Source organism: Panthera tigris, chromosome D2 (genome assembly GCF_018350195.1).
Source record: "Panthera tigris isolate Pti1 chromosome D2, P.tigris_Pti1_mat1.1, whole genome shotgun sequence".
NCBI classification, from domain to species: Eukaryota; Metazoa; Chordata; class Mammalia; order Carnivora; family Felidae; genus Panthera; species Panthera tigris.
The window spans coordinates 64,081,963-64,106,228 of NC_056670.1; the positions used below are offsets into that span (position 1 = coordinate 64,081,963).

The 24,266-nt window shown below is 41.4% G+C and overlaps 1 protein-coding gene across 5 annotated transcripts in view; it reads right to left on the bottom strand.

The window, feature by feature from the left end:
- SORCS1 (sortilin related VPS10 domain containing receptor 1) overlaps positions 1-24,266 on the bottom strand; it is a 501,774-nt gene that overhangs the window by 292,948 nt on the left and 184,560 nt on the right. For all 5 annotated transcript variants that reach the window (XM_042960645.1, XM_042960644.1, XM_042960643.1 and 2 more), the window contains exon 2: positions 24,117-24,184. In XM_042960645.1, the coding sequence (XP_042816579.1) occupies positions 24,117-24,184 (68 nt within the window). The remainder of the gene's footprint in view (positions 1-24,116; positions 24,185-24,266) is intronic.

Consider the following 24,266-nt stretch of genomic DNA (forward strand, 5'->3'; position numbering starts at 1 on the left):
CACTCTTATGTGGATCCTGAGAAACTTAACAGAAACCCATGGGGGAGGGGAAGGAAAAAAAAAAGAGGTTAGAGTGGGAGAGAGCCAAAGCATAAGATACTCTTAAAAACTGAGAACAAACTGAGGGTTGATGGGGGGTGGGAGGGAGAGGAAGGTGGGTGATGGGTATTGAGGAGGGCACCTTTTGGGATGAGCACTGGGTGTTGTATGGAAACCAATTTGACAATAAACGTCATATATTGAAAAAAAAATTTACTTTTTACATTTAAGTACATTTTATTCTGTTTTGTTTTCATTTCAAGGTAACATGATTGTAATGTGAATTCACTTTTTCTACAAAGACAGACCAGCCAAATGTATTTCTTGTGTAACTTTCGTAAGTATCTTGAGTTTTATAAATCTTCGTTCTGCTTTCAACAAACTTTGGATGTTCTGATCTATGCAAAATGATAATTATTTTGCTCACTCAATAGATATACTAGAGAAATACACACATACTTTTCCAAAACATATCTACTTCAAAAGTTATTTTAAAATTATATTTTTACTCTTCGATTCTATATTATGCATCATGTCATACACATTAAAAATATCCTTTTGCAATCATTGAGACCTTGCAAATTAAAATATCAAACTCTGGCAGAATGGCTAATTTGAAGCAGGAAAAGCCTCATAATCCTTGACAAGTGATTGTCTTCTCTAAGGTTTTCTGCCGTATCTCACAAAGGTCCCTTCCCCAATCCTTTCTTGCTCTGTAGTCAGAGCAGCCTCAAATATCCCCAGGGCTTATTGCTGGCCACTACTCATGCTACACACTCTGCATGACTCATTTTCCGCAAGACACAGCATTCACTATCTGCTTTTGGACTCCTGGATGGGACCACCACCGCACTTAACTGGCTGTCCCTGCAGCAGAAACTGAACACCCAAATTACACAAGCTCCCTGCTTAGCATGAAATTGACTTGAAATACAGGTGCTCATAAGCAGCCCCTCTTGCTGGCCTCAAGCTCATTTCCTGATGCGTAACTGGCTGAGACCCCAGGACAAGAGTCAGGGTCTTTCCAACCCTAAATAGCAATCTACCCCCACTTCACTGTCCCCCCCATCAAAAATTGCTTGAGAGAAGAAGAATGTCTCAGTTCAATTAGTGTTCCCTTTTGTCTGGATAACCTGAAATTTGTTCATGTAGCATTTCACATATAATTGCTTCAAGTCTATTTCTCCATTTTTATGATGAAATTGTTCCTTCCCAGTGAAACGACACAATACAAAACAGTCGCCCTATATCTTTGGGAGTAATACTAGAGCCGAAGGGACATCATGTTCTAGGGAGTAGTAAAGCCAATGACTCTGTTAAGCTTTCCTTGATGATGGAAAGGAGAAGCAATTACAGGTATATCAGGCTCTCTAAAATAGTTGTGTTCCTGGAAATCTGTGCACAAACCTAATGTTTTATATAAAGACATAACCAGAGCTCTGCTGTTAAAAATATTCTAAAATAAAACTTTACAAGTAAAAAAATGACTTAAAAAAAGGTATCTTTTTTTTTTTCTGTTGGTATCTTGAGGCTGGTATTGGATATTGTCCATCTATGGAGGTCACAGGATTAGATACAGGGAAAGAAAATACATTTAGTCCCAGCTACAGCATATGGTTATATGTATACTAAGAATTATATTCACCACAGCATTCTTCATAATAATGAAAAAATATTAACAATGTATATGTTAATCAGGGGATTTAACATTTTTAAGTTAAAAATATTAAAGCAGATCTACATAATGAGCTATTACATTGCCATTAAGAACATGTATTTTTTTAAATAATGTATTTGCCTTGAATAAACAACTGGAAAGTCAAAGAGAACTGCATGTTAATCCTGGCTTGCCTTCTGGTCTGACATCTAACAATGAATAGTCACTTTGTCTTTCTGAGCCTCAATTACTTCATCTGAAAGGTGGGGATTAAAAGAAACAATCCTGAGTGGACTGTTTTGGGACTTAATGGGGATGATACATGGGAAGTGTTCAATGAATGATAAAGTCACATTTTACTGAGCGCTCACTATTATTGTAAGATCAAACCATTTGTAGTTCAAAAATGGTCAAAAAATCGCAATCCCATGTGGTTAAAACCAAAAAGAATACTAGAGAAGAAGACACAATACAAAAGTAGACTGAAATCTCAGATACTCAGAAGTATAAAGAGGCACACATCCAACAGTTCACTCTGAAGCAGAAGAATTATTAAATAGTGTTACTGGTATTAAAATGATATTAGATCAAGGGTCTTAAGCTACAGCCATCCTTCCCATCAAGAGACAGTGACTAATGCTTACATCAGTGATAACATGCATGTATCTATGCTGGTACAAGGAACAGAACATAAAAGAAAAATAATATATTTATAGGGTTGTAGCCAGGGTTCTTCTGAGCTAGGTACACAGACCAGAGAGAGACAACAGAGCAGGCAGGGTGGGAAGGCTCCTGTCCTGGCTATGCCCTGGGCTCACAGAAACAGTGGCCCCATTTGAGCATGTGATCTGGCATTTCAGGTGATTGTGGGCAGAAGTAATCCATTCTTCCGGGAGAAGGCAAAGAGAAGTCAGAAAAGGGAGATGGTGAAGAAGAGGAGCTTCTGCCCACCCACCTCCATGTCTACTTTTTCTTCTGCCTCTTTTCTAAGCAAATAAACTTGCTATATTTTTAAATGTTTTTCTACAGTGATTGTGATTGCATGTATGTGTAATTTTATTTTATTTATTTTATTTATTTTATTTTTTTTGTATGTGTAATTTTATAGGAAAAAAAAAGAAAATTTTCTTTTACTTGCAATTGTATCCAATTAGAGAATACTATTAAAGTACACTGATGACAAAAAATAAAAAAAATAAATAAAATAATAAAGTATACTGATGATGAGAAGCTTTAAAACATCCACAGGAAAGATAGACACTCTCCCAGGTGAGATTATCAATGGCTCCTTCTGTGCTGCTTTGTCTCCATGAATATGCTTTAGTGGTTAAGAACCGCTTCATGTTCAAGGGTGGCTTAGCCTTAGAGGACAGACTTAGAAGGGGATTACGATTATATCAAAGATCAGAAGAGAATGAATTTTTTCAGAACAAAAGACTTCTAAAATCTTCTAAAATTGCTTAGCCTTTTTACATCTCCTTTCCACTATATGTTATATGGAGATCTTGTAACAGTTAATAGAAAAATTCAAATCATAAACAAAGGAAAGAAAAAAAGATCTGGGATATTAGAATAGAAAAATATGTGAATTGTCCCATTATAGAAAACTAAGATCCCCAGAGATATGGACTGTGCTTACTTTCCATCCCTATTAAAATGGCCTTTTTTGTAAAGAAAAGGCACTATTTCCTTCTTCTTCTTTCCCTGTCTCTAATAATGAAGCCGCATCAAGACATATCAGAGCCCTCATCAGCTTCTGGAAAAGTAAATCACTGAAGAAAGGCTATTTTGCAGTCTTTCTGGTTCATTTTCCCTCCATTATTTTAGTATCCTGAGTGCATGGAAAATCAAACTTTGTCACTCACAGTGCTGTTCTTGGCTGAATTTTGGAGCAGTCAGCAAGGTTTCTACAATAAACGAATGACCACACACACTTGTGAAGGTATATGCGCACGTGCATGTGCGCACACACACACACACACACCAGAATAATCAGAACCCTCCATTGCTGATATTCCAGCCAGAAGGATGAAAATAAATGGTGTACGGTCATTAAAACTCCCAAACCAATAATTTTGAGTATGGTGTCAAATGAATGATGGCTAAGCAAAAAGAGGTCGAAGGGTTCCCTCTGCTTAAACAAATGAATTAATTAAAGGGTTAAGACCAATTGGTTAGAAAATCATCATGAAAGGTCACTCTTAACAGAGTCATTATGCTTAGAGTAAACAGTTATCAGCTTATCCCGCAAAATAAGTGTCAGGGCTGCTGTATGTTTGAATACAAATTATTTACAGAACCCTCTGCTAGCCTTGCCTCATTTTGCCTCTGGGAATACGCAGAAGCTGGCCTGTGTAGGTTTATGCATGTATGTGCACACTTGTGCATCTCATTAAAAATTACCGTCTTTGCATGAAAGAGAATGGCCAGCTCCAAGGCCATAGACAGGAGAGCTCTACTGATGGTATCAGTACTTAGATCAAGTGTGTCTTGTTTTGTGTTTTGTTTTTTCTTAGAATCTGGAAAGACACACTGGTTCTTAGAGGAGTAAGGACTCTCATTTTATTTTAAGTTTATTATTTATCTTAGAGAGAGAGAGGAGAAAGAGAGCAGCAGAGGGAGGGAGGGAGGGGGAGGGAGAGAGAGAGAGAGAGATGGAGAGAGAGAGAATCCCAAGCAGGCTCTGTGCTGTCAGCAGAGAGACTGATGTGGGGCTTGAACTCACGAACTGTGAGATCATGGCCTGAGCAGAAACCGACTGAGCCATTCAGGTGCCCCTGTTTTATTTTGGTTTTTGATCACACTGTTAGGTAAGGTTTCTAAGTGAAATTTCTATCAAAAGTTTAGGAGACCTAGTGTCCTAATGTTTCCCATGACCTCTCCAACTCATATCTGCTCACAGCTTTAGTAGCCAAAGGCAGACAAGAGGGAGTCTGCCTTTCAAAAACAGGATAATCTTACCGGATTTCAGTGGAGCTTTGAGATCAGAACTTCCCGGAGTTGAACTGTGGTGAAGCTGGCTATGTGATATATTAAAATGCGGATACTGTGGCCTTTGGATCCCCCCAAAATATAAGTGTGTGATTCTGGAAAAGCCATATGCTGTGGGGTAGAATCCTGGGAAGATAAACACTGTATGGTTTCTTTCCTAATTGTGAGAAGACGTGGGGATTCTTGTCCTGCTCTTCATCTCCTGGCGGACTCTGAAGGTTCAATATTATTTGGGAAGAGGGTTCACTCAGATACTACCCAGAACACTCCAGAAATATTCTTTTGGATCTTTATTCATTCACTCAGCTGGTCATTTAATTTTAATGAGCCTACTTGATGTGGCAGGCACTCTAGTAGGCGAGGGACACACAAAGCCACATTGTCCTACCATCAAAGGGTTTACAGCAGAGGCAAGACAGAAAGGTGACGAAATGCATCTAATGCGATGAAGCTAAAAGCAGCTGCAAGAACAGGGTCTCAGAACTCATTGGGGAGGGCATGGAAGTGGGTAGGCGGAATACTTGGTCAGAAAGGCAGAAAACTCTGTTTCACCATGCTGGACTCCAGCGTGAAGTTCTTCCTCTGGAAGTTGGCAATCGCCCCAAGTGCACAAATACAGATGTTTGCTTGTTTCTAGCTCCTGAACCGGAGAGCCACCAGCTCAGAGGCATCATCACGGGACAGCCTCCTGCAGTTTTCATGGATCATGCCTTATGAATAATGGAAACTTTCAAGAATGATTTTGGTTTAAGATCAGGGATAAGCCCTTTCTGTGGGGCTGTGTATGTCAGCACTCTGCCCTGGTAAATTATCTGTAGACAGCATAGTCTATCAAAATGAGCACACCACTGTTCATTTTTTCCAGCCTGCCATGCTGTTTATTAACCGCCATCCATTATTTTAAAAACATTTCTGGAATCAAAGGTAAGAGGAAAGAGAGAAACAAAAGGGTGATAAGAGATAAATGCACCACAAATCTAGATTGCATATGCCAGTGAGATAGCACAAATGTCTGGGGAAAAAAATGCAGATTCTTCCAGAACAGCAGGAATAGTCACAGGCTTGCATGGTTCCAGGAGGTTCAAAAAAGACAGGGTTTAGGGACATTGACAGTTACAGTCGGGAGGTGCTCTCATGGGGAAATGATGTGTCAAGCAGATCAGTTACCCATATGATCCCTCATTTCTGGAACAGTGACATTATGTGAATTTTTGGTCCACCCCCATGTTCCCTTAAAAGCATACTAGGTATGATATTAATATACGCTACAAGTATATTATTATTTTTGAGAAGTGTGTGACATTTTTTGAAATACCTGGAGATACCCTAAGGTTTTTTAAAAACAGAGTAGAAATCACTGGCTTGAGTAAAAATGACTTTACATGTAGCTGCTGATAGGCCCCCTGATACCATTCATCTGGCATCTAATCACCCTTCCTTGAAGTACCTCACAGCACTCCTGTCACCCTGTGTTATTACTGGAATTCTGAGTTGTTATCTTACATTGTCACTCAGTGACAAAGCAAAGGTATGTGTTGTTGCCTTGGAGTGATAGCAATCTTTCCCCCTCCTCCTCAACACATGTGTGTGCATACTGACTACAGCACAAGGTATGTTAGCTTTTTAAACAAAAGGACACGTTAGTGGGACTCGAGAAGTAAAGAAGAAGAAAATGTCAACGTCCAAGAAAAAAAAAAGCAACATGGTTTTGAAGAATCCAGACAAAGTTTTGCTCTAAGGACATCCTCAACAAACACCCAGAATGATCCTGTCTGCTCTCCCATCCGAAGAATCGGAAGTACCTTCAAGGTGAGCACTCCCCCTTAGCAGCAATGGCAGTAGTGAGCTGGTTTGCACCAACACCGTTGCGAAGCAAACACTTCAATAGGAATTAGCGTCCAATTCAAACCACCTTCCCAGGGCTGCCTCCTCATTTCATAATGTTATGGAACAATTACCAAATGTTGCAATTCTGAAACCAGTCTGAGACCCAGGCCTCTCCAATTTACAACATTTCCAGAATCTTCGTCAACATTAATTTTCTCCATCCTAATTTACATGTTTTCTTTTACACTACAAAAGGATCTAAGTTTATGATTTACATGGAGAGCACGACTGCAATTCAGGACTAGATGCAAAAAAGATTACACTCTTAATGTGGATGATAAATTTGCATCCTTGTTAAAGTAGAATATTTTAGCCATGACAAATGACAAGACGGGAGAACATGCTCACTGAAACTTGGATGCCCAGAAGTAAGTAATTGGCAACATTAGCAAGCAGCCCGGTCATGTAAACCCCGGGAAAATAGTGGATCAAGGGTTCATTGATTCTGTGTGTCTCTCACACATTAAAATCCCTTGGGTAGCTTTTAAACTACCTATCTCCCGGGCTTAGTCCCAGAGATTCAGATTCCATTGATTTGGGGTGGGTACACACACATATTTTTAAAAGCTGCCCAGGAGATTCTAATGTGCCCAGCATTAAGAGCCACTGACTATGAAATATACTTAGCATAATGCCAGGCATATGATCAATAAGACAGAAAATAAAATGAAATCAGTGATTTATGAATTCACTGATTCATTAAAGAGATACTTACTGAGTATTCACTATGTGGTAGGCATTGTTTTCTGTTCTAGTGCAACAAGGCAAAAGTTGCAAACCAAACACTGATTCTCAAGGAGCCCAGGGTCTAGAGAATTGCAATGACACTAGGTACATCTGGGATGTCCCCTGCCATGTTGGAGCAAATACAAAGGTCAAGTTTTCCCTGCTCCAACTTCTAACTAAGAATAACTACCTCCAGATCACTTTACAGCTTGAAGAACATGTGGATCATCATGATATCTGGTTACCAGATAGTTAGAACAACCGTAGCTAAGGAAAGCATTTTTAAAATCCTCATCTTACAAATTTACAAAATTTACAAAAGTGAGGCTCACAGCGGCTTTTCAGTAAGTGATAGCTAGCTCTTTTCCCTCTTTTCCTTTACAATCAGAAGACCTGAGTTTCCATTGTTTCTACCTCTTAAAACGTATCAGACAAGTCTTAAAAATTTTTATTTACTCCTTATAGTAACCTGATCGACGGAATTATTATCATCACCAATCTGATATGGAAATCAAGGTTCAAAGACATAAGGTGATATAGGCAAGCTAATTATTTGTTCTCTGTCATTTTTTAAATGTTTTTTAACGTTCATTCATTTTTTTTTAATAGAGACAGAGCATGAATGGGGGAGGGGCAGAGAGAGAGGAAGACACAGAATGTTAAGCAGGCTCCAGGCTCTGAGCTGTCAGCACAGAGCCCAACATGGGGCTTGAACTCACGGACCGTGACATCATGACCTGAGCTGAAGTCGGACGCTCCACCAACTGAGCCACAGAGGCACCCCTGTTCTATGTCATTTTAATTTCGAGTATGGGGTTTCTAATTTAGTGGCCATAAAACCAGGTTACTACCTGCAAACCCAGAGTAAGTTTGCCTGCTTCTGTCTACCTCTAATAAGCTAGCAACAAGCTATCATGGAGACATGTGAGGCGAAAAAAATCTAAAATAAGGGTATTAATATCTTCTCATTAGCATTCCAAAATATATGAGGACATGTGCTTTGAGCAACACAGCTATTCAGAGCAACGATTCTTAGACATATGGAACATCAAAGCTATCGTGACAATCAGAGTCCATCTAGCATGTTTTCTTCTTATAAATGAGGGGCCTGGGACTCTATGAAATAAAATGATTTGGCTAGAATCACACAATTAGTGGCAGTGCTAAGATTAGAACACACGATGTGTTCATACCAACTTTCAAACATGCACGAGACATACTATTTATTTTCATAGGAATGACTAAAGTAGGGATCAATCTTTAACAGATTTAATACTTTGATGTATTTGCAAAAGTTTGAGGAAAGTCTACGATGAAACTTATTCAACTTTCATTTAGAATTTCTAACATTTCTGAAAACTACTCTGAAAGGTAAGAGTTAAAAATTGAAAAATTGGCAGCCTAGAAGCACTGTTCTTTTTTTGGTTTTGTTTTCTTGGTTTGTTTTTGCTTTTGTTTTGTATTTTTAAGCTTTGTTCTTTTTTTTTCCTCTTTTTTTTTTTTTTTGCAGAATTTATTTATTTTGAGAGAGACAGAGACAGCACAAGTGGGGGAGGGGCAGAGAGAGAGAGGAAGACAGAAGATCTCAAGCAGGCTCCACACTGTCAGCGCAGAGCCTGACACAGGGCTTGAACTCATGAAACCGTGAGATCATGACCTGAGCCAAAACCAAGAATGGGACACTTCACTGACTGAGCCACCCAGGAGCCCCTAAGCTCTGTTATTTTGAATACACACTTTTATCACCATCTAGGGCCACATTTGAGTGTGAGCTACTCTTTTCTACCTCCTAAAAATCTGCAAAAGTGTTCTGTGTTCTGTGTAGCATGTTACAGGAAGCTAACTATTCTTAAATGCAGATTAATTGAAGATCTCAATTCCCCTCTTTTCTAACTTTCAGTTTGGTCTTCCAAAGCATCCGTTGTGACATGGGCACTTCATCAAGCTCTTTCTTTCCTATGTCCAGTTGGGTCCTGAGTGGTAGCTAATGGCCACTAGTTGTGTGATTCTCTGAGGAAAAAACAACAGGATTGGTACTAACTCACAACCCCAGAATCCTATGCCCAGAAAACAGCACAAAACTGAGGTGAAATGCAGTGAGAAGACACTCAAGTCCACAATAGGAGCCAAGATTGGGTGAGCCCATCTGAGAGGCTTTCTCTCAGCCCTGGTGCGATTTTCAGCAGCTTGAAATCAAAGTCTTCAGCCACCAAGAAAAGAACAAAGTATGAACATACTATTGATAGAGGAAACTTACACTTACTGAGCCCTACTGTGCATCTGCAGCTGCAAAAATGATTTTTCCTCACAGCAAACCTACACGAGATGTGCTTACAGGGAACTAGGTTTTCATGGACACTGGGAAGCCGGAAGCTGAGCTCTTGTTCAGGGATTTAGTGAACCCTGATTTCCTCCACAGATCAGATGATGACAGGCTTGGCATTAGCCCCAGAGGAAAATGAAAACTTATAAGGAAGTATCAAATACAACTATTGTTCTTGAATATAATGTAAGCCTCAACTCTAAAAGCATCATCAAAATTCAAAATACCAGATTCTCAGACATGGCAGCAAACTATCCTTCACGGACAAAATCACTAACAGTTCTTTGTGACCACCCTGTTTTTGATCAATTTTTGCCTTTGGTTAAATACAATAAAAACTCAGTCTAATCTTAAATTAGCATATTTGTGTTCTTTAAATCTGAAATGCTGCAGGTTATCAGCCCCATGTATCAGATGAGGGAAATGAGGGCTCAAGAGGGTAATTAGACATTTCAACTCTACCTTCTCCACAAGGACTAAGAATCCATAAGAAAGGAAGGGTAACATTATTTCCGGTGGGTACAGGGACTCTTGGGTGACATAAAGTGCCAAATCTACAAAGAAAGCTGGCCCTGGAACTAGAGGGAAGAGGAACCAAAGTGCACAATTTAAATCTGCTCTAGGTTCTGAAGCCTATTTCAGGGGCTTTTCACACCCCACATCCACCAGCTTGATGTTTTCCATTATTAACTAGATTGGTACCTGTACCTTGACCTTCGCCCAACTACAATGGGTCTCTGGAATAAGAGAAATCACTCTAAGTTTCAGTTCGAATATGTCCTGCAGAGCTGTATCTGGAACAGATGAGGAACACAGATGAATCAGTACCCAAGAGCAAAGGGCAAATTGATGTACCCCAGGCTGCCATGCTGGCTAGTGAAACTGAAATCATTAGAACCGTCAAGGAGGCAAGACCCTTAGCTGTTCCATGCTGGCCAAAGCCTGGACAGTAGCCAACTCCAGTAGCACCCCCTCCCCAGTCCCAAATGTTTCCTGGTGACCGGGGGAACAATTGTATCATGTTGGTTTTAAATAAGCCAATGATAAGTAAGAAGGGCCTTTTTGAGCGAGAGTCTTCCAGTTTTGCAGATACTCTAAAACTGACCCAATTATTTTAAAGTAGTAGATATAGGCAGAGTCCACAGATTCCTATGTCATCTCAGCATCAGAGCATCAGCTTCTTTGCAGAGCTTCCAAGAAGGGGAAATTAGAGGCCAGACCTCTATCAAGAGTACAGCAGTAACCACAATCACTAGATGTCAGCAAAACTCTGATTGCTAAGGCCACTACAGACTGGGATCAACTGTCGCCCGGTAAAAGTATAGTAACCATGTTATAACATCCATTTAAGTTTTGAAGAGACAGGTGGTTGGGATGGCTTTCTGCCACCCAACAAGAGGAAATGGCCCAAGCAATGGAGAAGGGAGAGGGTGGTTTAAATTCTCACACTTCTTTGGGGTCAGATGTGATAGATCGCCAACTGGGAGAAGGGAATAATAAACCGAGAAAGGGTGATCTAGGAAGTTGCCAAATGACAATATAAGTGAGAAAACAAATTTCAGAATCATTACCAATCAAGTAAGGTTTTCAGATGGAAAACCTCCTTGCCCCACCAAAGAAAAGAATTTATACATCAACTTATAATAGGCCTGGCTAATCCCAGCCCCCAATTATTTCCAAGTGTATCTTTCTGGTATAACGCAGCAAGCATAAATTTCCTGATTAATATGGTTTAGAGTTGGGGATGGAGAAGACAGACTTCTGCCAAGCCACCTTATTTCTTTCAAACTCAAAGAGTTAAAACTAAGTTCACACTGGTCTGTCTTGATGTTCGTATTTGAAAGGGACGATGAAGCAGGACACTCAAAGATAAATTCTTTTCAAAAAGCTCTTTTAAGTCTTGGTCCCCAGAAATGCTGGCAGAAATAAATATACATTTTTCAAAAGAAAAAAAAAAGTCCTGTGCCTTTCATGAATTGATTGCATCTCCTGCTTCTGCAAGCTAAGAAGTCATAATCCTCTGCAATCACAGATTGTTTGAAGCCAATAAACCAAAGGTGATGACCTTGCTAATACATCCCAGCAGGAGGAAGAAATAAAGCCGTGCTGAGGAATAACTCTTTGGCACACCATTTCCCTTTGGAAAGAAGAGAACGGAACGGAAAGTGCCCCAGCTTGATTTATGGATGAACAGCATTTCGGGAAACCTCACCTGAAATCAGAAAAAGGGTTTTCTCAAGTTGTCCAGTAATGCTGCTTTTGTTCCTCTTGTCCTAGGACACACAGGGCAAGCCCCCACCCCTGGATACCAGCTTCATTGACATGTACAACTCCCCTAGCCTCTGCTCCCAGTGAGGCCCGTCTATCATGATGTCCCATGTCCCTCTACCTAAAGTTAATTCTCTGGTGACAGCACAGCACTCAGGATCAGGAACTCCCATGGGCTCAACATATATTTATTTTATACAACTCTCTAACGCTAACAGGACAAGTAACTAGGAGACACGGATGGGAATAAATTCATCTTCCTTTTATAATCATACCCACTTCTGACACTCACAGAGGCATCGCCACAGACGTGCAGCATAAAAGTGTCAATCTACATGCTGAACTCAAATTAATATTTGTCACCTCCTTTATGTGCAATGTCAATAAGTGACAGCAATAACTGACAATTGAATTCAATGACAGAGGGAAGTTAACCTTTGATTACCTATGATATATGGTATGAGACAAGCTTTACATAAATTAGTTAAGTCCATAGATATATATTTTTTTAAATCTCCTTTCCCCAATACATTTACCCCAGTGCTCCATTTTACTGAATACATACAACAAGCCAAGAATTGTGCTTGACATCAAGGATACAAAATTGAGCAAGACAGTAGGCGACCTTCAAAATATTCCCAGTAAGGGAAAGAAATATAAAGAAAGTACTTACAATTCAAAGTAATGCATTCAAAAAGGAAAATGTGTCTAACAGTAAGAGTTAGCACAGGAGTAGTAATTTATTCTCTGTATGAAGGCGGTAGTCAGGGAAGGAATCACACAAGATTCCCCATGAGGTTCAAAGCCTGGGCCCTGGACCAGAAAGCCTGGATCCAGATCTCTCTTCTCTACTGCTTAATACCCCTCTGACCCTATGGACAAGTTTCCTCATCTATAAAATGGGTATAATAATAGTACCAACTCATAGGGTTATTGGAAGAATTTAATTTATATGTATAAAGCACTCTTAAGAGAAGTCCGTGGCACATCGTAAATAGGCAGTATAAATAGCTATTCTTTTTATTTATTAGATAAATCGAACACAGGAGAAAAGACATTTCAAACAAAGATGACCATAGAAGTATAAGATCCAATGTTTCTGTTTCTTTGTTTTGCATCCTTTACTGAGTGCTCAGTAGATGATACACATTTAACCTAAATGTCACCATAGTCTTCTGATAGTCCTATGAGATAAATACTATTACCGCCTCTTTTTTTTTTGCCAGATGAGGAAATGGAGCAGAGATTAAGATGCCTCCCCTGCACCTCAGAGTTAGCAAGTGGACAGAACATGGATTCATGTGTGGGCAGTTCAACATCCAAGCCCAAGTGCTGACCTGTTTGTGGACCAGCCTTCCAAGAGGAAACATTGTTTGGCAAAACCTTCAGGGAGTTCACCATGGTGGGAACATATAATGATCTTCCTTTATTTATTAAGAATTTTTTAATGTTTATTTTTGAGAGAGAGAGAGAAAGGGAGGGAGAGAGACAGAGCACAACTGGGGGAAGGGCAGACATGGAGACACAGAATCCAAAGCAGGCTCCAGCCTCTAAGCTGTCAGTACAGTCCCTGACGCTGGGCTTGAACTCACGAGCCATGAGATCATGACCCGAGCCAAAGTTGGCGCTTAACTGAGCCACCCAGGCGCCCCATGATCTTCCTTTATTGAGAATTCTAATAACTGGAATGACCAAGTTCAAGGAATATGGTTATTTGAGAGGAGAGAGACAGGAGAAGCCAAAGGCAGAATTGAGAATCCAGAAAATTAAATCCCAAAACTAGACTTTTAAAGAAAAAAGGAACAAATCATTGGCATGGGCTCCAGGGGACACTGTGGGAAGAAAAAAAAAGTGACCAGAAATAACTCAACATCGCTTCAGTGTGACATGTGGGCTGGTCTCTGTCTCTGTTTCTCTTTATTTCTCCCTCTCTCTCTCTCTTGAACACAGGTAAGGCAGTGACTACCAGATGTGGCTAATAGACAAGTCTTAGGTCTTGAATGTAAGACCTGCCTGGAGGAAAGCTACTATAACCAGTTTGAGGATGCTGCTTAGTGTTCCCCAAAGATGTGGAGGTAAGTTGTCACTCACAAATACCTAGGAATGTGGGGGACCTCACAAGTATATCCAGTTGTTCCATACACATGCAGAAAAATAGAAGCTCGTTCTCCCACAGAGCTGAGTGGATTTCTTAGCAGCAACTTTAAGAAAAGGCTTTTCTGATAAACTCCACCTGCTCCAGCCAGTTCCTTTTCACAACATCCGCTGGGGGCGAGATATGTTCTAAGTTTAATATTATAAAGTCACACGCCTCTGGGTATTATTTCTTCAGTGTTCTTTAAGCTTATCAACATGCTTGGATTGGGGGTTCTGCTGTTTCACTGCTTGTCTTCCCCCAATCCCAAACTTCCTTTCTTCTCGATTTGGCATGGACCCCCTCATGTACTGCTGCAACCTCCCCTCAGCTCTCACGTCCTGCTGTCCTTCTTCAACAACTCTCAGGAACTACATAAGCAGCCGCCTTCTTGAGTACTACACAAGGCTCACGGTAGTGAAAGCACAGGCACACTGAGCATAGTCTGTAGCCTCAGCTGGGATCTGAGCATGCCCAGCACTGCACCTGCAGGCCCCTGAGAAGTCCCGCTTCCTGCCTCCGCAGCAGCTCTTCCAAATTATTGAACCCCATCTCCAGCCCATTTCCATTCACCGTAAAGCCAAATGTCAGGAACTCTCTCAACTCCTGGTCTCCCAGGAAAGCTGATCTATGTGTGCCCCACTCCGGCTTCCCTGTGTGGTAAAAGAAATGCTCCCGCTGTGTTCACCCCTCAGCCCATTCTGATCTACATGGCTGAATAGTCCCCCATATGAGCTCCCAACCCATACCCTCTCTGCCACTCGATCTCCTACCAGTTTCATTCACTCTGAGGTTTGCCTGCATTTTCAACATCTTATTTATTCCCCTATAAAACACGGTCAGCATCGCCCTCTCTTAAGGAAAGGAAGGCATTCCTTTAGCCTATGACCGCCTTTATGGAAAAATCAGCTCCCTTCCTTTACTTCCCTTCACAGCTGCTTTCTTGGAGGAATTGTCTCCATACCCTTTTCTCATTCACACACAGTTGCAGGTGCTCACTGGACATCGGTGGAGCAAATGTATGTAGTAACAGCCTCACCATCCACTGCACTATGCAAGACACCAGCCGGAAAGTCATTGCAGAAATGCCTTCTCACTCCTCCTATTGGTCCTGTTCGTTTTCACTGTATAAGATCCGTTGGAATCATCACCCCCTGCCAACCATATCCCATACTCCATTTCTTCATGCTTCCCCACCAAAAAACAAAACAAAAAACAAAAACCAAAAAACAAAAAACAAAAACAAGTCAGCTCGTTTTCCTCTCTTACTTTACGGACTACTGTTCTCATGGTCAACAGTCTCACTCTTTTCCAACGGAATCCTCAACATGATACAGAGGTCAGTTTTTCCCCCTAAAATTTACATTTCACCAAGTCTTTCCCTTGCTCCAAACTTTCAATGATGCATTACTTCCTCTGGGATAAATGTCAGAATATCTAGCACAGCTGAATATGGACTGGCCCATTTCAATTTTTCCAAAATCATTTCCAAATACTCCACCCACACACAAGACCATGTTGTCATCTTGTGTAGTCTCCTTAAGACGCCATGTCAACAGCATGTACAGGTGCCTAGAATACGGTACACAATAAATAAATAGCCTCTTTTACTGGCTTGATTCCTACTCGTTCGTCAAGAGTCAGATCAGGTATCGTCTCATCCATGAAGCTTTCCCTTCCCCGACCCAGAGCATGTTGTGGTGCTTCTATTATGGTACTTGACACATTAATCTCTCATTTATTTATCTGTCTCTCCCACCAGACTGTGAATTGCTTCAGGGCAACAATCAGATCTTGTTCATATCTGGATTCACACCATTTAGCATCATTCTAGGTGTGTACTTATTTATACATTCAGTTAATTTGACAAACCTCACTTGAACGTCAATGTGCCAGGCACTTTCCCGAGCATGTGAGAAAAAACAGAAAGTAAACCAGACAAGGTCTCTGCCCTCAGGGAGCTTATATTCATTCTAGTAGTGGGCATGAGCCAATGAGAAGTAATGAATAAAATCATCACAGATCAGGACACGTACAGTGAATAAAATAAGCAAAGAGCTGTGATGGACAAAAACAAGGGTCCTCTTTAAAATAAGGAGGATGTAAATGCCTTTTCAAAAATAAGGTGGTGTTCAGGCTGAGACCTGAAAAATGAGAAGTTAGTCATGTTGACCAAATAATGAGACTGTATATAGCTACACATGATAATTAAATTCTGTACCTTCTGAACTTCTTGGAGTCTAGTACAAAGTTCTTTACCCAAAGACAGTGTAGTAAAGTGGTAATTAACATTGTAAGTACTTCCTGAATCTCTAACTAGTTTTAACATTGGATGTTAGTTCCTCCACTTTCTCTAGTAAAGTTTTCTTATTTCCTGGGCTCATATTGATAATGTTTCTAGAATATCAGGGCAATGAATGCTTTTGCATGTATCTCATCTACTGCTTGCTGAAGAGAGAAATAGGAAACTCCACAGAGAGCCAACCGTTGAGGCAAACGAGGCAAATGATGAGTGCAGAGGTACAACCAGAGGCTGACTCTCACAGAGAGGTCGGGAAGGTCTGCAGAGTCTGCAGGCAGAATGCAGCCAGATCCTTGTAGAAACAGCCTCCATGTGGGGATGCAAGAAGGTTGTGTCAGAGCTGAGGGTGCTGACAAGCATTCATGGTGCTCTATGGACAAACTGGGTTCCCACAATTGAATCTGGGCTTTTCACTCTGGGCGCTGGCTGTGTGCTTACTCTTTAAAATGCATGTCCTGGGGTTTTACCAGATCATGCAACACATTATTCGAAATGGCATCCCCTACATGGAGGGCATTAGGGTAAAAGTTTAGGATATAAGCAAGTATAAGACATAGACCTGGCTTTCGGAAACCCTGAACCATTTCTTAATATACTGCTTCTTTTTTAAATATTTTTTTTTAATGTTTATTTATTTTTGAGACGGAGGGAGACAGAGCGTGAGTGGGGGAGGGGCAGGGAGAGAGGGAGACGCGGAATCTGAAACAGGCTCCAGGCTTTCAGCTGTCAGCACAGAGCCCGATGCAGGGCTCGAACCCACGAACCGTGAGATCGTGACCTGAGCAGAAGTTGGACACTTAACCGACTGAGCCACCCAGGCGTCCCAATATACTGCTTCTAAGCAAAAAAAAAAAAAAAAAAAAAAAAAAATTAATGATATTTATTGTGTGCCAAGTTCCGTGAGTGTCAAACAAACAAAAATAACTAAGACCTAACCATAGCCTTTGAGTTCGGAAAGAGGTCAGAATGGAAATAGGCGAACATAGACACTAATTCATGCATAACTTTTGCATTGTATTTGCCACACTTCAGAAATCACCTGCTGAGTGTCGGCCCTTCACTAGATTTTCAGTTTTTGCAGGGAAGAAACAATTACTTACATGTTCCTTCCTTGCCAGTGTCTGCCTCATACAGTGCCTGGCACAGAATAGGGGGCTATTTGGTATGTGCTAAACTAAACCAAATGAATATATATCTAATAACCATCCTAAGACAAAGATACGTAACACACTATGGGGTTACTGAGTAAGCAACAATTTACTTTTGCTTCAGGGAGAGGCAGGTGGGAACAGGAGGTCTACAGGTCCACAGAGCAATAAATATATGAAAAAGTGTTCAGCATCACTAGTGGTCAGAGAAATACCCATTAAACCACGCAGAGATTAAGACACCATTTCTACTAAAAAGACCAGCAAAATTTTAAATGGAATTAAATTAAAACTAAAAATTTAAATTCAACTTTTAAATTGAAAACAGCCGGCACTGGTGAAATCATCAGGAAGTATGTAACTTATTGCTGCTGTTTGGTATGTGAATTATTCCCATCTTTTCAGAAAGTCATCTGTTTGTGGAAGCACTATGTGTAATTGCAAATACTGTGGAAATGAGCTATAGATCCATTAAAAACATAACGGAAGGTGGGGCATCTATGTAGTTCAGTCAGTTAGGCATCTGACTTCAGCTCAGGTCATGATCTCACGGGCTGTGAGTTTGAGCCCCATGTTGCGCTCTGTGCTTAAAGCTCAGAGCCTGGAGCCTGCTTCAGATTCTGTGTCTCCCTCTCTTTCTGTCCCTCCCTGGCTCATGCTCTCTCTTGCTCTTAAAAATAAAGAAATAAAACATAATTTTTTTTTTTAAAAGGTAACAGGAGGCACAGGCTAGCACAAGATCGGTTCCTGGCTGCATGATGCTGAGCGTTGCTTAACTCTCCAAGCCTCCCTTCTCTCATGTGTAAACTGGGGACACAAGCAATGTCTATTTTGCAGTGTTGGTAGGCAGGTAGACAGCACTGGGAACATTTTCTGGTGCACATGAAACAGTGCATAAGCTGATTAGGACATCGTTGCTTAATCCAGCATACAACATCCACACTATTTGATGCTTACAAAGCTGACTTTTTTTTTTCTAATGTGTTCTTTTAGACACCCATGACTCATTATTAAGTAAAACAAACAGGTTATCAGAGTCCTGTGGATACTTACTCTTATTTTCTTAAACAAATGAAAAAAGTGATGCTGAGATAGTCATATATATATATATATATATATATATATATACACATATACATATATATACATATGTCGTATATACATATACATATACATACATATCATTTTTTTTTGAGTTGGGTCCTAATGGTATGGACAGAATCACCAAAAGCTCACAGAATCACCTACCTCAAGAAAGCTAGACGTGTGTGAGGAGTAGGAGACTATTAAAATTTTTATCAGTCTCTGCATTGTTTGGCTCATTATAATGAGCATATATTACAGTAAGGTTTAATGCAATAAGCTTATAACTCCAGGAGCCACAGCAACTCCACATGACACAAATATGGAAAGGGAGTGAAATTTAGAAAGCTTAAAAGAATCCAGAACCTAAAGCAGCTCCTGGTCCTGCTGGGGAGTGTGGCTCTCCCCTTGGGGCCCCTGGAAAGGCACTAAACGTTCGCCTGCACGGGGCTGAGGGACATCATCAGAGCTGCGTGACATAAAGAGCCCTCCTGTGGGGAAATCTCCACACTCGAGCTTGATTCTTTTCATTGTTTTTTCTTTTCTTTTTTTTTTTTTCAATTCTTTTTCTTTTTTTTAGGGTGGGTATTCTTATTTCATATCCTTATTTTTGTGGTTGACAGGATTTTGTAGCAAACCATCCTACAAAGCAGGGACTGAGAACCTGTGCCAAGCTGCCCCCTGCTCTTCCTCTGGAGCATGAGTGGGAAGGCCAGACACGCTTAGCTAATGTGCCTCAACCACAGGGCTGGCAGAGTCACAGACCTCAGGTCAGCTGCTGTCAGCCTGGACCCCAGGCGCTCTCCAGAGACCCCTCTCTGCAGCCAGCCCCACACAGACGCTGCCCCAAGGCACTCCATGGCCATTCTCTCCACAGACTCCACTGGGAAGCCTCTCTTGACAACTGCAGTGTGAACACCCAAGAAGAAACAAAGATACTCCTGTGATGAGGAGATGGGGCTGGCTCCCAGACTGGAATCAAGCAGAAAGCCTAACCATTGTCCCTACCTTAACCCCACGCACCTGTCCCCCCAAAGCAAGTAGTGCTTCTTGAAAAGTACATCATTTGAAGATGTGCTCGGATGCTGGCTTGTGTTTCACCTGAATCTGAACTGGGATACTGGACTTGAAGAGAAGTCAGCCATGTCAGCCGACCTCTAGGACAGAGGCACTGCAGGCTGCGTGTCCCTTGAAGAGTATCCTTTCAGCTGCTAAGCCTCTCTCAGCAAAGTGCTGATTACCCTGGCACAAGAGGGAAGAAAGATGAATGTATTTATTCTCAGAGAGACTGTATCTAGATTGTGACATTTTATTTATCTCAACCTTTAAGCTTATCTTGCTCCAATATGGTAAAACCCCCAGTTCCACCAAACCTCAAAGCTTAATCCACTGTAAAGCAGAGAAGATTCTAAGGTGTAGTTAATTGTTCTGTGTCAGACCATCCCCCTTTCCTCTCAGTTTGGTTCCCTGAGTGAACGGCAACACAAAACAAAACAAAATCAACAACTTGCTCCAAGATTAAGGTGTAATCAACGCCAAGACCATCTGGGAGCAAACGCTCATTAATTTAGTAGAGCAGCGTCTCACCCCATCATCCAGGGCTTGTTGATACAGCAAGGTGTAAAGCCCTAGGACATCACTACCAGGACAGCTGCCTCTTGGCCTCTTTCCTGTCCTGACACCCCAAGGCATTTGCAACTTGAGCCCTTCTCACTGATCAGAGGGAAAAAGTTGTATAGAACAAGGGCTCACCTGAAAAGCGCATTGGATCTGTTTGTTGGACAAGAAGCCATTTCCCGGTTGCCCAGGATTTTTCTGGAATAGGTAACAAGCTGCTCAGAATGTCACAGTGCTTTGAAAATGATACTCATTTCATATATTTACGATTAAAATGTTGTTTGTTCATTTGCTTAGGTACAGAATGAGCCACCAGGAGGCAGATGGGACTCCAGAAGACAGGTAAGCAGTGAAATGATTGAACTTTATGACTACCCCCGTAAGTGTTTGCACTATTGTTTACTAGTTGGATGACCTTGAATACATCATAAAAATGAATTAAGGGGATGAAATAATGCATGTGTAGCACTTGATATCATGCCTGATGCATAGTGACCACTCGATAAAAGTTAGTTTTTGCTATTGTCGTCATTATCACCATTATCACCAGCATCATTGCCGTTATCATTAAACCATAAAGGTTGGTCATTAAAAAGGATGATCATTAAATCATAAAGGTGCTGAGTTTAAGGATTTAAAGTCCAGTTAAGAAAAGAAAATATACACATGAGCAAAGTAAAGATGGAACACTTATCTTGTGTATGACAGTTTGTCTATTTACACTAGGTTTATCTTATCTTCTTCTGGGATCTGGCAGTTCTAGGGGGCTGCCTAAGAACCTGATTCAATACCCTGGTTATACACAAGTACATTTATCTCTCATGTGAATGATCCACAGAAATTTGCCCCCTCTAGACAATGAACATCCGAAGGACAGTCAGACAGAGCTCACGTGCTGCCGATCCATGTATCAACCACATTCCTCTCCCTGGACCAGAACAATCTAAGACCTAAAGAAGTCACTCAATACATCTTTGTTGAACAAGTGAATAAGAAAGAATATAAAATCATAGATTTTGCTGGTCTGTTCAGAAACGGTTACTTACCAAGCATCATCTATGGGATAAATCCAGTGCTCTGGACTGTGGATGTAATGAGAATACCTAAACCCTGGTGTGTCCCCAGCAACTGCCCCCCACAATTTTTGGCAGGTTTTTTGAAAAGCAAGTAAGAGCTGACGTAGGAAAAAACGAGTCCACACTTTAGCACTAGTTTCCTTCAAGCAAGGCTGACCCAGACCTATCTCTTCTTCTATATTAACACCCCCAAAGAGATTCCCTAAAGACCAAACATGGGCATCACGCGGCACCCAAAAATGCACACCCTACAAAAGCATATATGAAGTATTCTAAATATATTTTTCTTTATCCTTGCCTCTTTTCTAAATTATATTTTCATTAAGAAATGGATTATTTTATCAAAGTATTAAAATGATAGTTCTAATGGTATAGAGCACCCATAATAGTTATTTGCCACAAATGACAAGTATAACATAGGGCATACATGGCAAATGATTATGGTGGGAATATCATAAAATTAAATATATGTGGGTATATTACGTGTGGATACATGCGTGTGTATATATGTATGTGTATTTGTGTGTGTGTATATATGTATATATCCTCCGCTGAAATTGAGGGGTTTGATTGAAGGTAAGATTGAAGGGTCAGCAGATCTCCCCTGCCACACTTTCCTAAGCTTAAGGCCATTGGAGGTTGCTCCTTCAGAAGAAAGACCTGGTATTACTGGTCGTCATTTTTATTTTACTAACCCTCTCCCCCAAGGTGAGAGAGAACTATTCTCCCTCAGCTGGTCACAGTGGCCCCGTGAGAGGGAAATGAGTGCAGCGAACCTGAGTTTCTGTAGGCTAGGGCAAGCTGTTCCTCCTGGCCCCGGGCATGCCCTTCCCACCATTCAGGTTGAGACTTAGGGCTGCTGATAGCTTCCGTCCCACTGAGACAGAATTGCATATCTTTTAATTTTCTAATATGCTGACAACACTTTATACAGCAGATGCACTGAGGAATAAAAGCTGGCTTTTACTTTCATGTATGTACATGCATTAGAGAAATCTATCAGGGAAGCAGAAGCCTACTCAGTCACAGCCTGACGAAGGGGTACTGAATTCAAACAACAGAGCAAGTGTCAGGGTCTTAATGCATTAAAAGAACTGTACTTTTTCAGGCTCCTTCCACATTCCCCACACTTTAATTTAGTGACATAATTTCCTTGGGACAGAAACTCTGCATTATTGACCTTCCAGTTGGAGGAGGAGTTCAATAATCTAAACACCTCACAGCCAAAGCATAAGAGACTCTTAAAAACTGAGAACAAACTGGGGGTTGATGGGGGGGTGGGAGGGAGGGGAGGGAAGGTGATGGGTACTGAAGAGGGCATCTTTTGGGATGAGCACTGGGTGTTGTATGGAAACCAATTTGACAATAAATTTCATATATTTAAAAATAAATAAATAAACAAACAAACAAACAAACAAACACCTCACAACAAACACAAGAACAGGATTCTATCCTTTTCTTTGGTCCGCTGGGGTTTTCCTAAAGCACACAACAATTTATTTTTGGGCTTCTTATACATAGTATGAAGTCTAATGGAAAATAGCCATCAGGTTAAAACAAAATTCAATGAACATCCTTTTTGTGTGGTAGATTCCCTTAGATTTCACAGGGGCAGGCCCTGGGACCAAACTGTTACTATGTAAAGTAACCTCCTCCCCACCACCCCTGTCATTGTTCACTGTAGCAGGCATGGACCCCTGGCATGAAGGGCAGATCGGAATCTCTCTCCCTAGACTTTAGCCCTGAGACTGAGGGCCAGCAGCTAGTCTCTTGTGGTCATGTTAACTGCCAGGTGATGAAATTCCCCACTGGTCTTACATGGAGGACACCCGCTAGCTTGTGTCTGCCCCGAGACTACTCCCAGTGTCTCTGTTATTAGTATACCCCTTCCCCCTTTATCTGTGCACACAAGTGTATGTATTCAGGGATGGCTGATCAGAAGTGATATATGCCATGTTTAAGCCATTGTTACACCCAGGGCACTGACCAATCAGACTCTGGGCTGGACGTCAACCCCATGATCACTGAATATCACCCCTGAAGTCATCTCCATCCTCTTCCAGGCCCGGGGACTGTCACAAGATCCAGGCCTAACCAATCAGAGCCAGTGCTCTCCTGTTGGTTTGGATGTGGACACGTGACATAGGCTGGCAAAGACCCCATCGGGATTAGATCAATAAAGCAGATTTTTAGAAACAAACAGAACATATAGTCCCCAAGAACAAAAGGGGAGAATAGCTGCCTGGATTTCTGAGGATGTTTCTGTCCCTAGTTTCACCCCAACTGCACATTTGTGCTGGTGTTCAGTGAGTTTGTGCTAGCCTAAAGGATCTATGGCATGGCATTCCCCTGGAAAAGAATTTACTGCATCTCCTTACATGTGTGAGGCAACACACTGTGAATCCCAGAGATGAAGGCATGTATGCGAGTGTGTGTGCACACCTGTGCGCTGGTGAGCTGAGGGCCAGGAAGGGAAGCAGTGCAGAATCTACACTGGAAGGTTCCCCGGGCACTGCAAAACCAGAGGTGAGGTTGATCTCCTCTTCAAAGACACCTGCATTCCCTCACTGCTGCTCCAATGAGCTCAAAGATCAGCGAGAACTGAGGGGAACCCAAATGCGTCAGGACAACCTGATGAACAGTTTTGCAAAAAGACCTGTGACCAATACAAACTTAGAAATAAGGAAGGATCTGACCTGCCTGGAGATAAACCCCAACCCATGACTAAGGCAAACAGCAAAAAGGGGAGGCAACGAGAACACATAACCAAAAATCCTCCCACCAGGGAAAAGGGGGTGAGGGAGAGCAGTCTTGGGCGTGATGCTCAAGGAACACAGTAACCGTTAGCTCACTTTATCTACGTACCTCCAAAGCGAGCTCTCAGTGATGCTCCCCAGGTTATAGTCATACAGCTTTGTCAAAATGAGAATCACCTGAAGGCAAAAGAAGAGATCACGGTTAGTCTCCAACAATTACAATCTCATAGCTGTGAAATGGCCCAAGGGAGGACTCAGG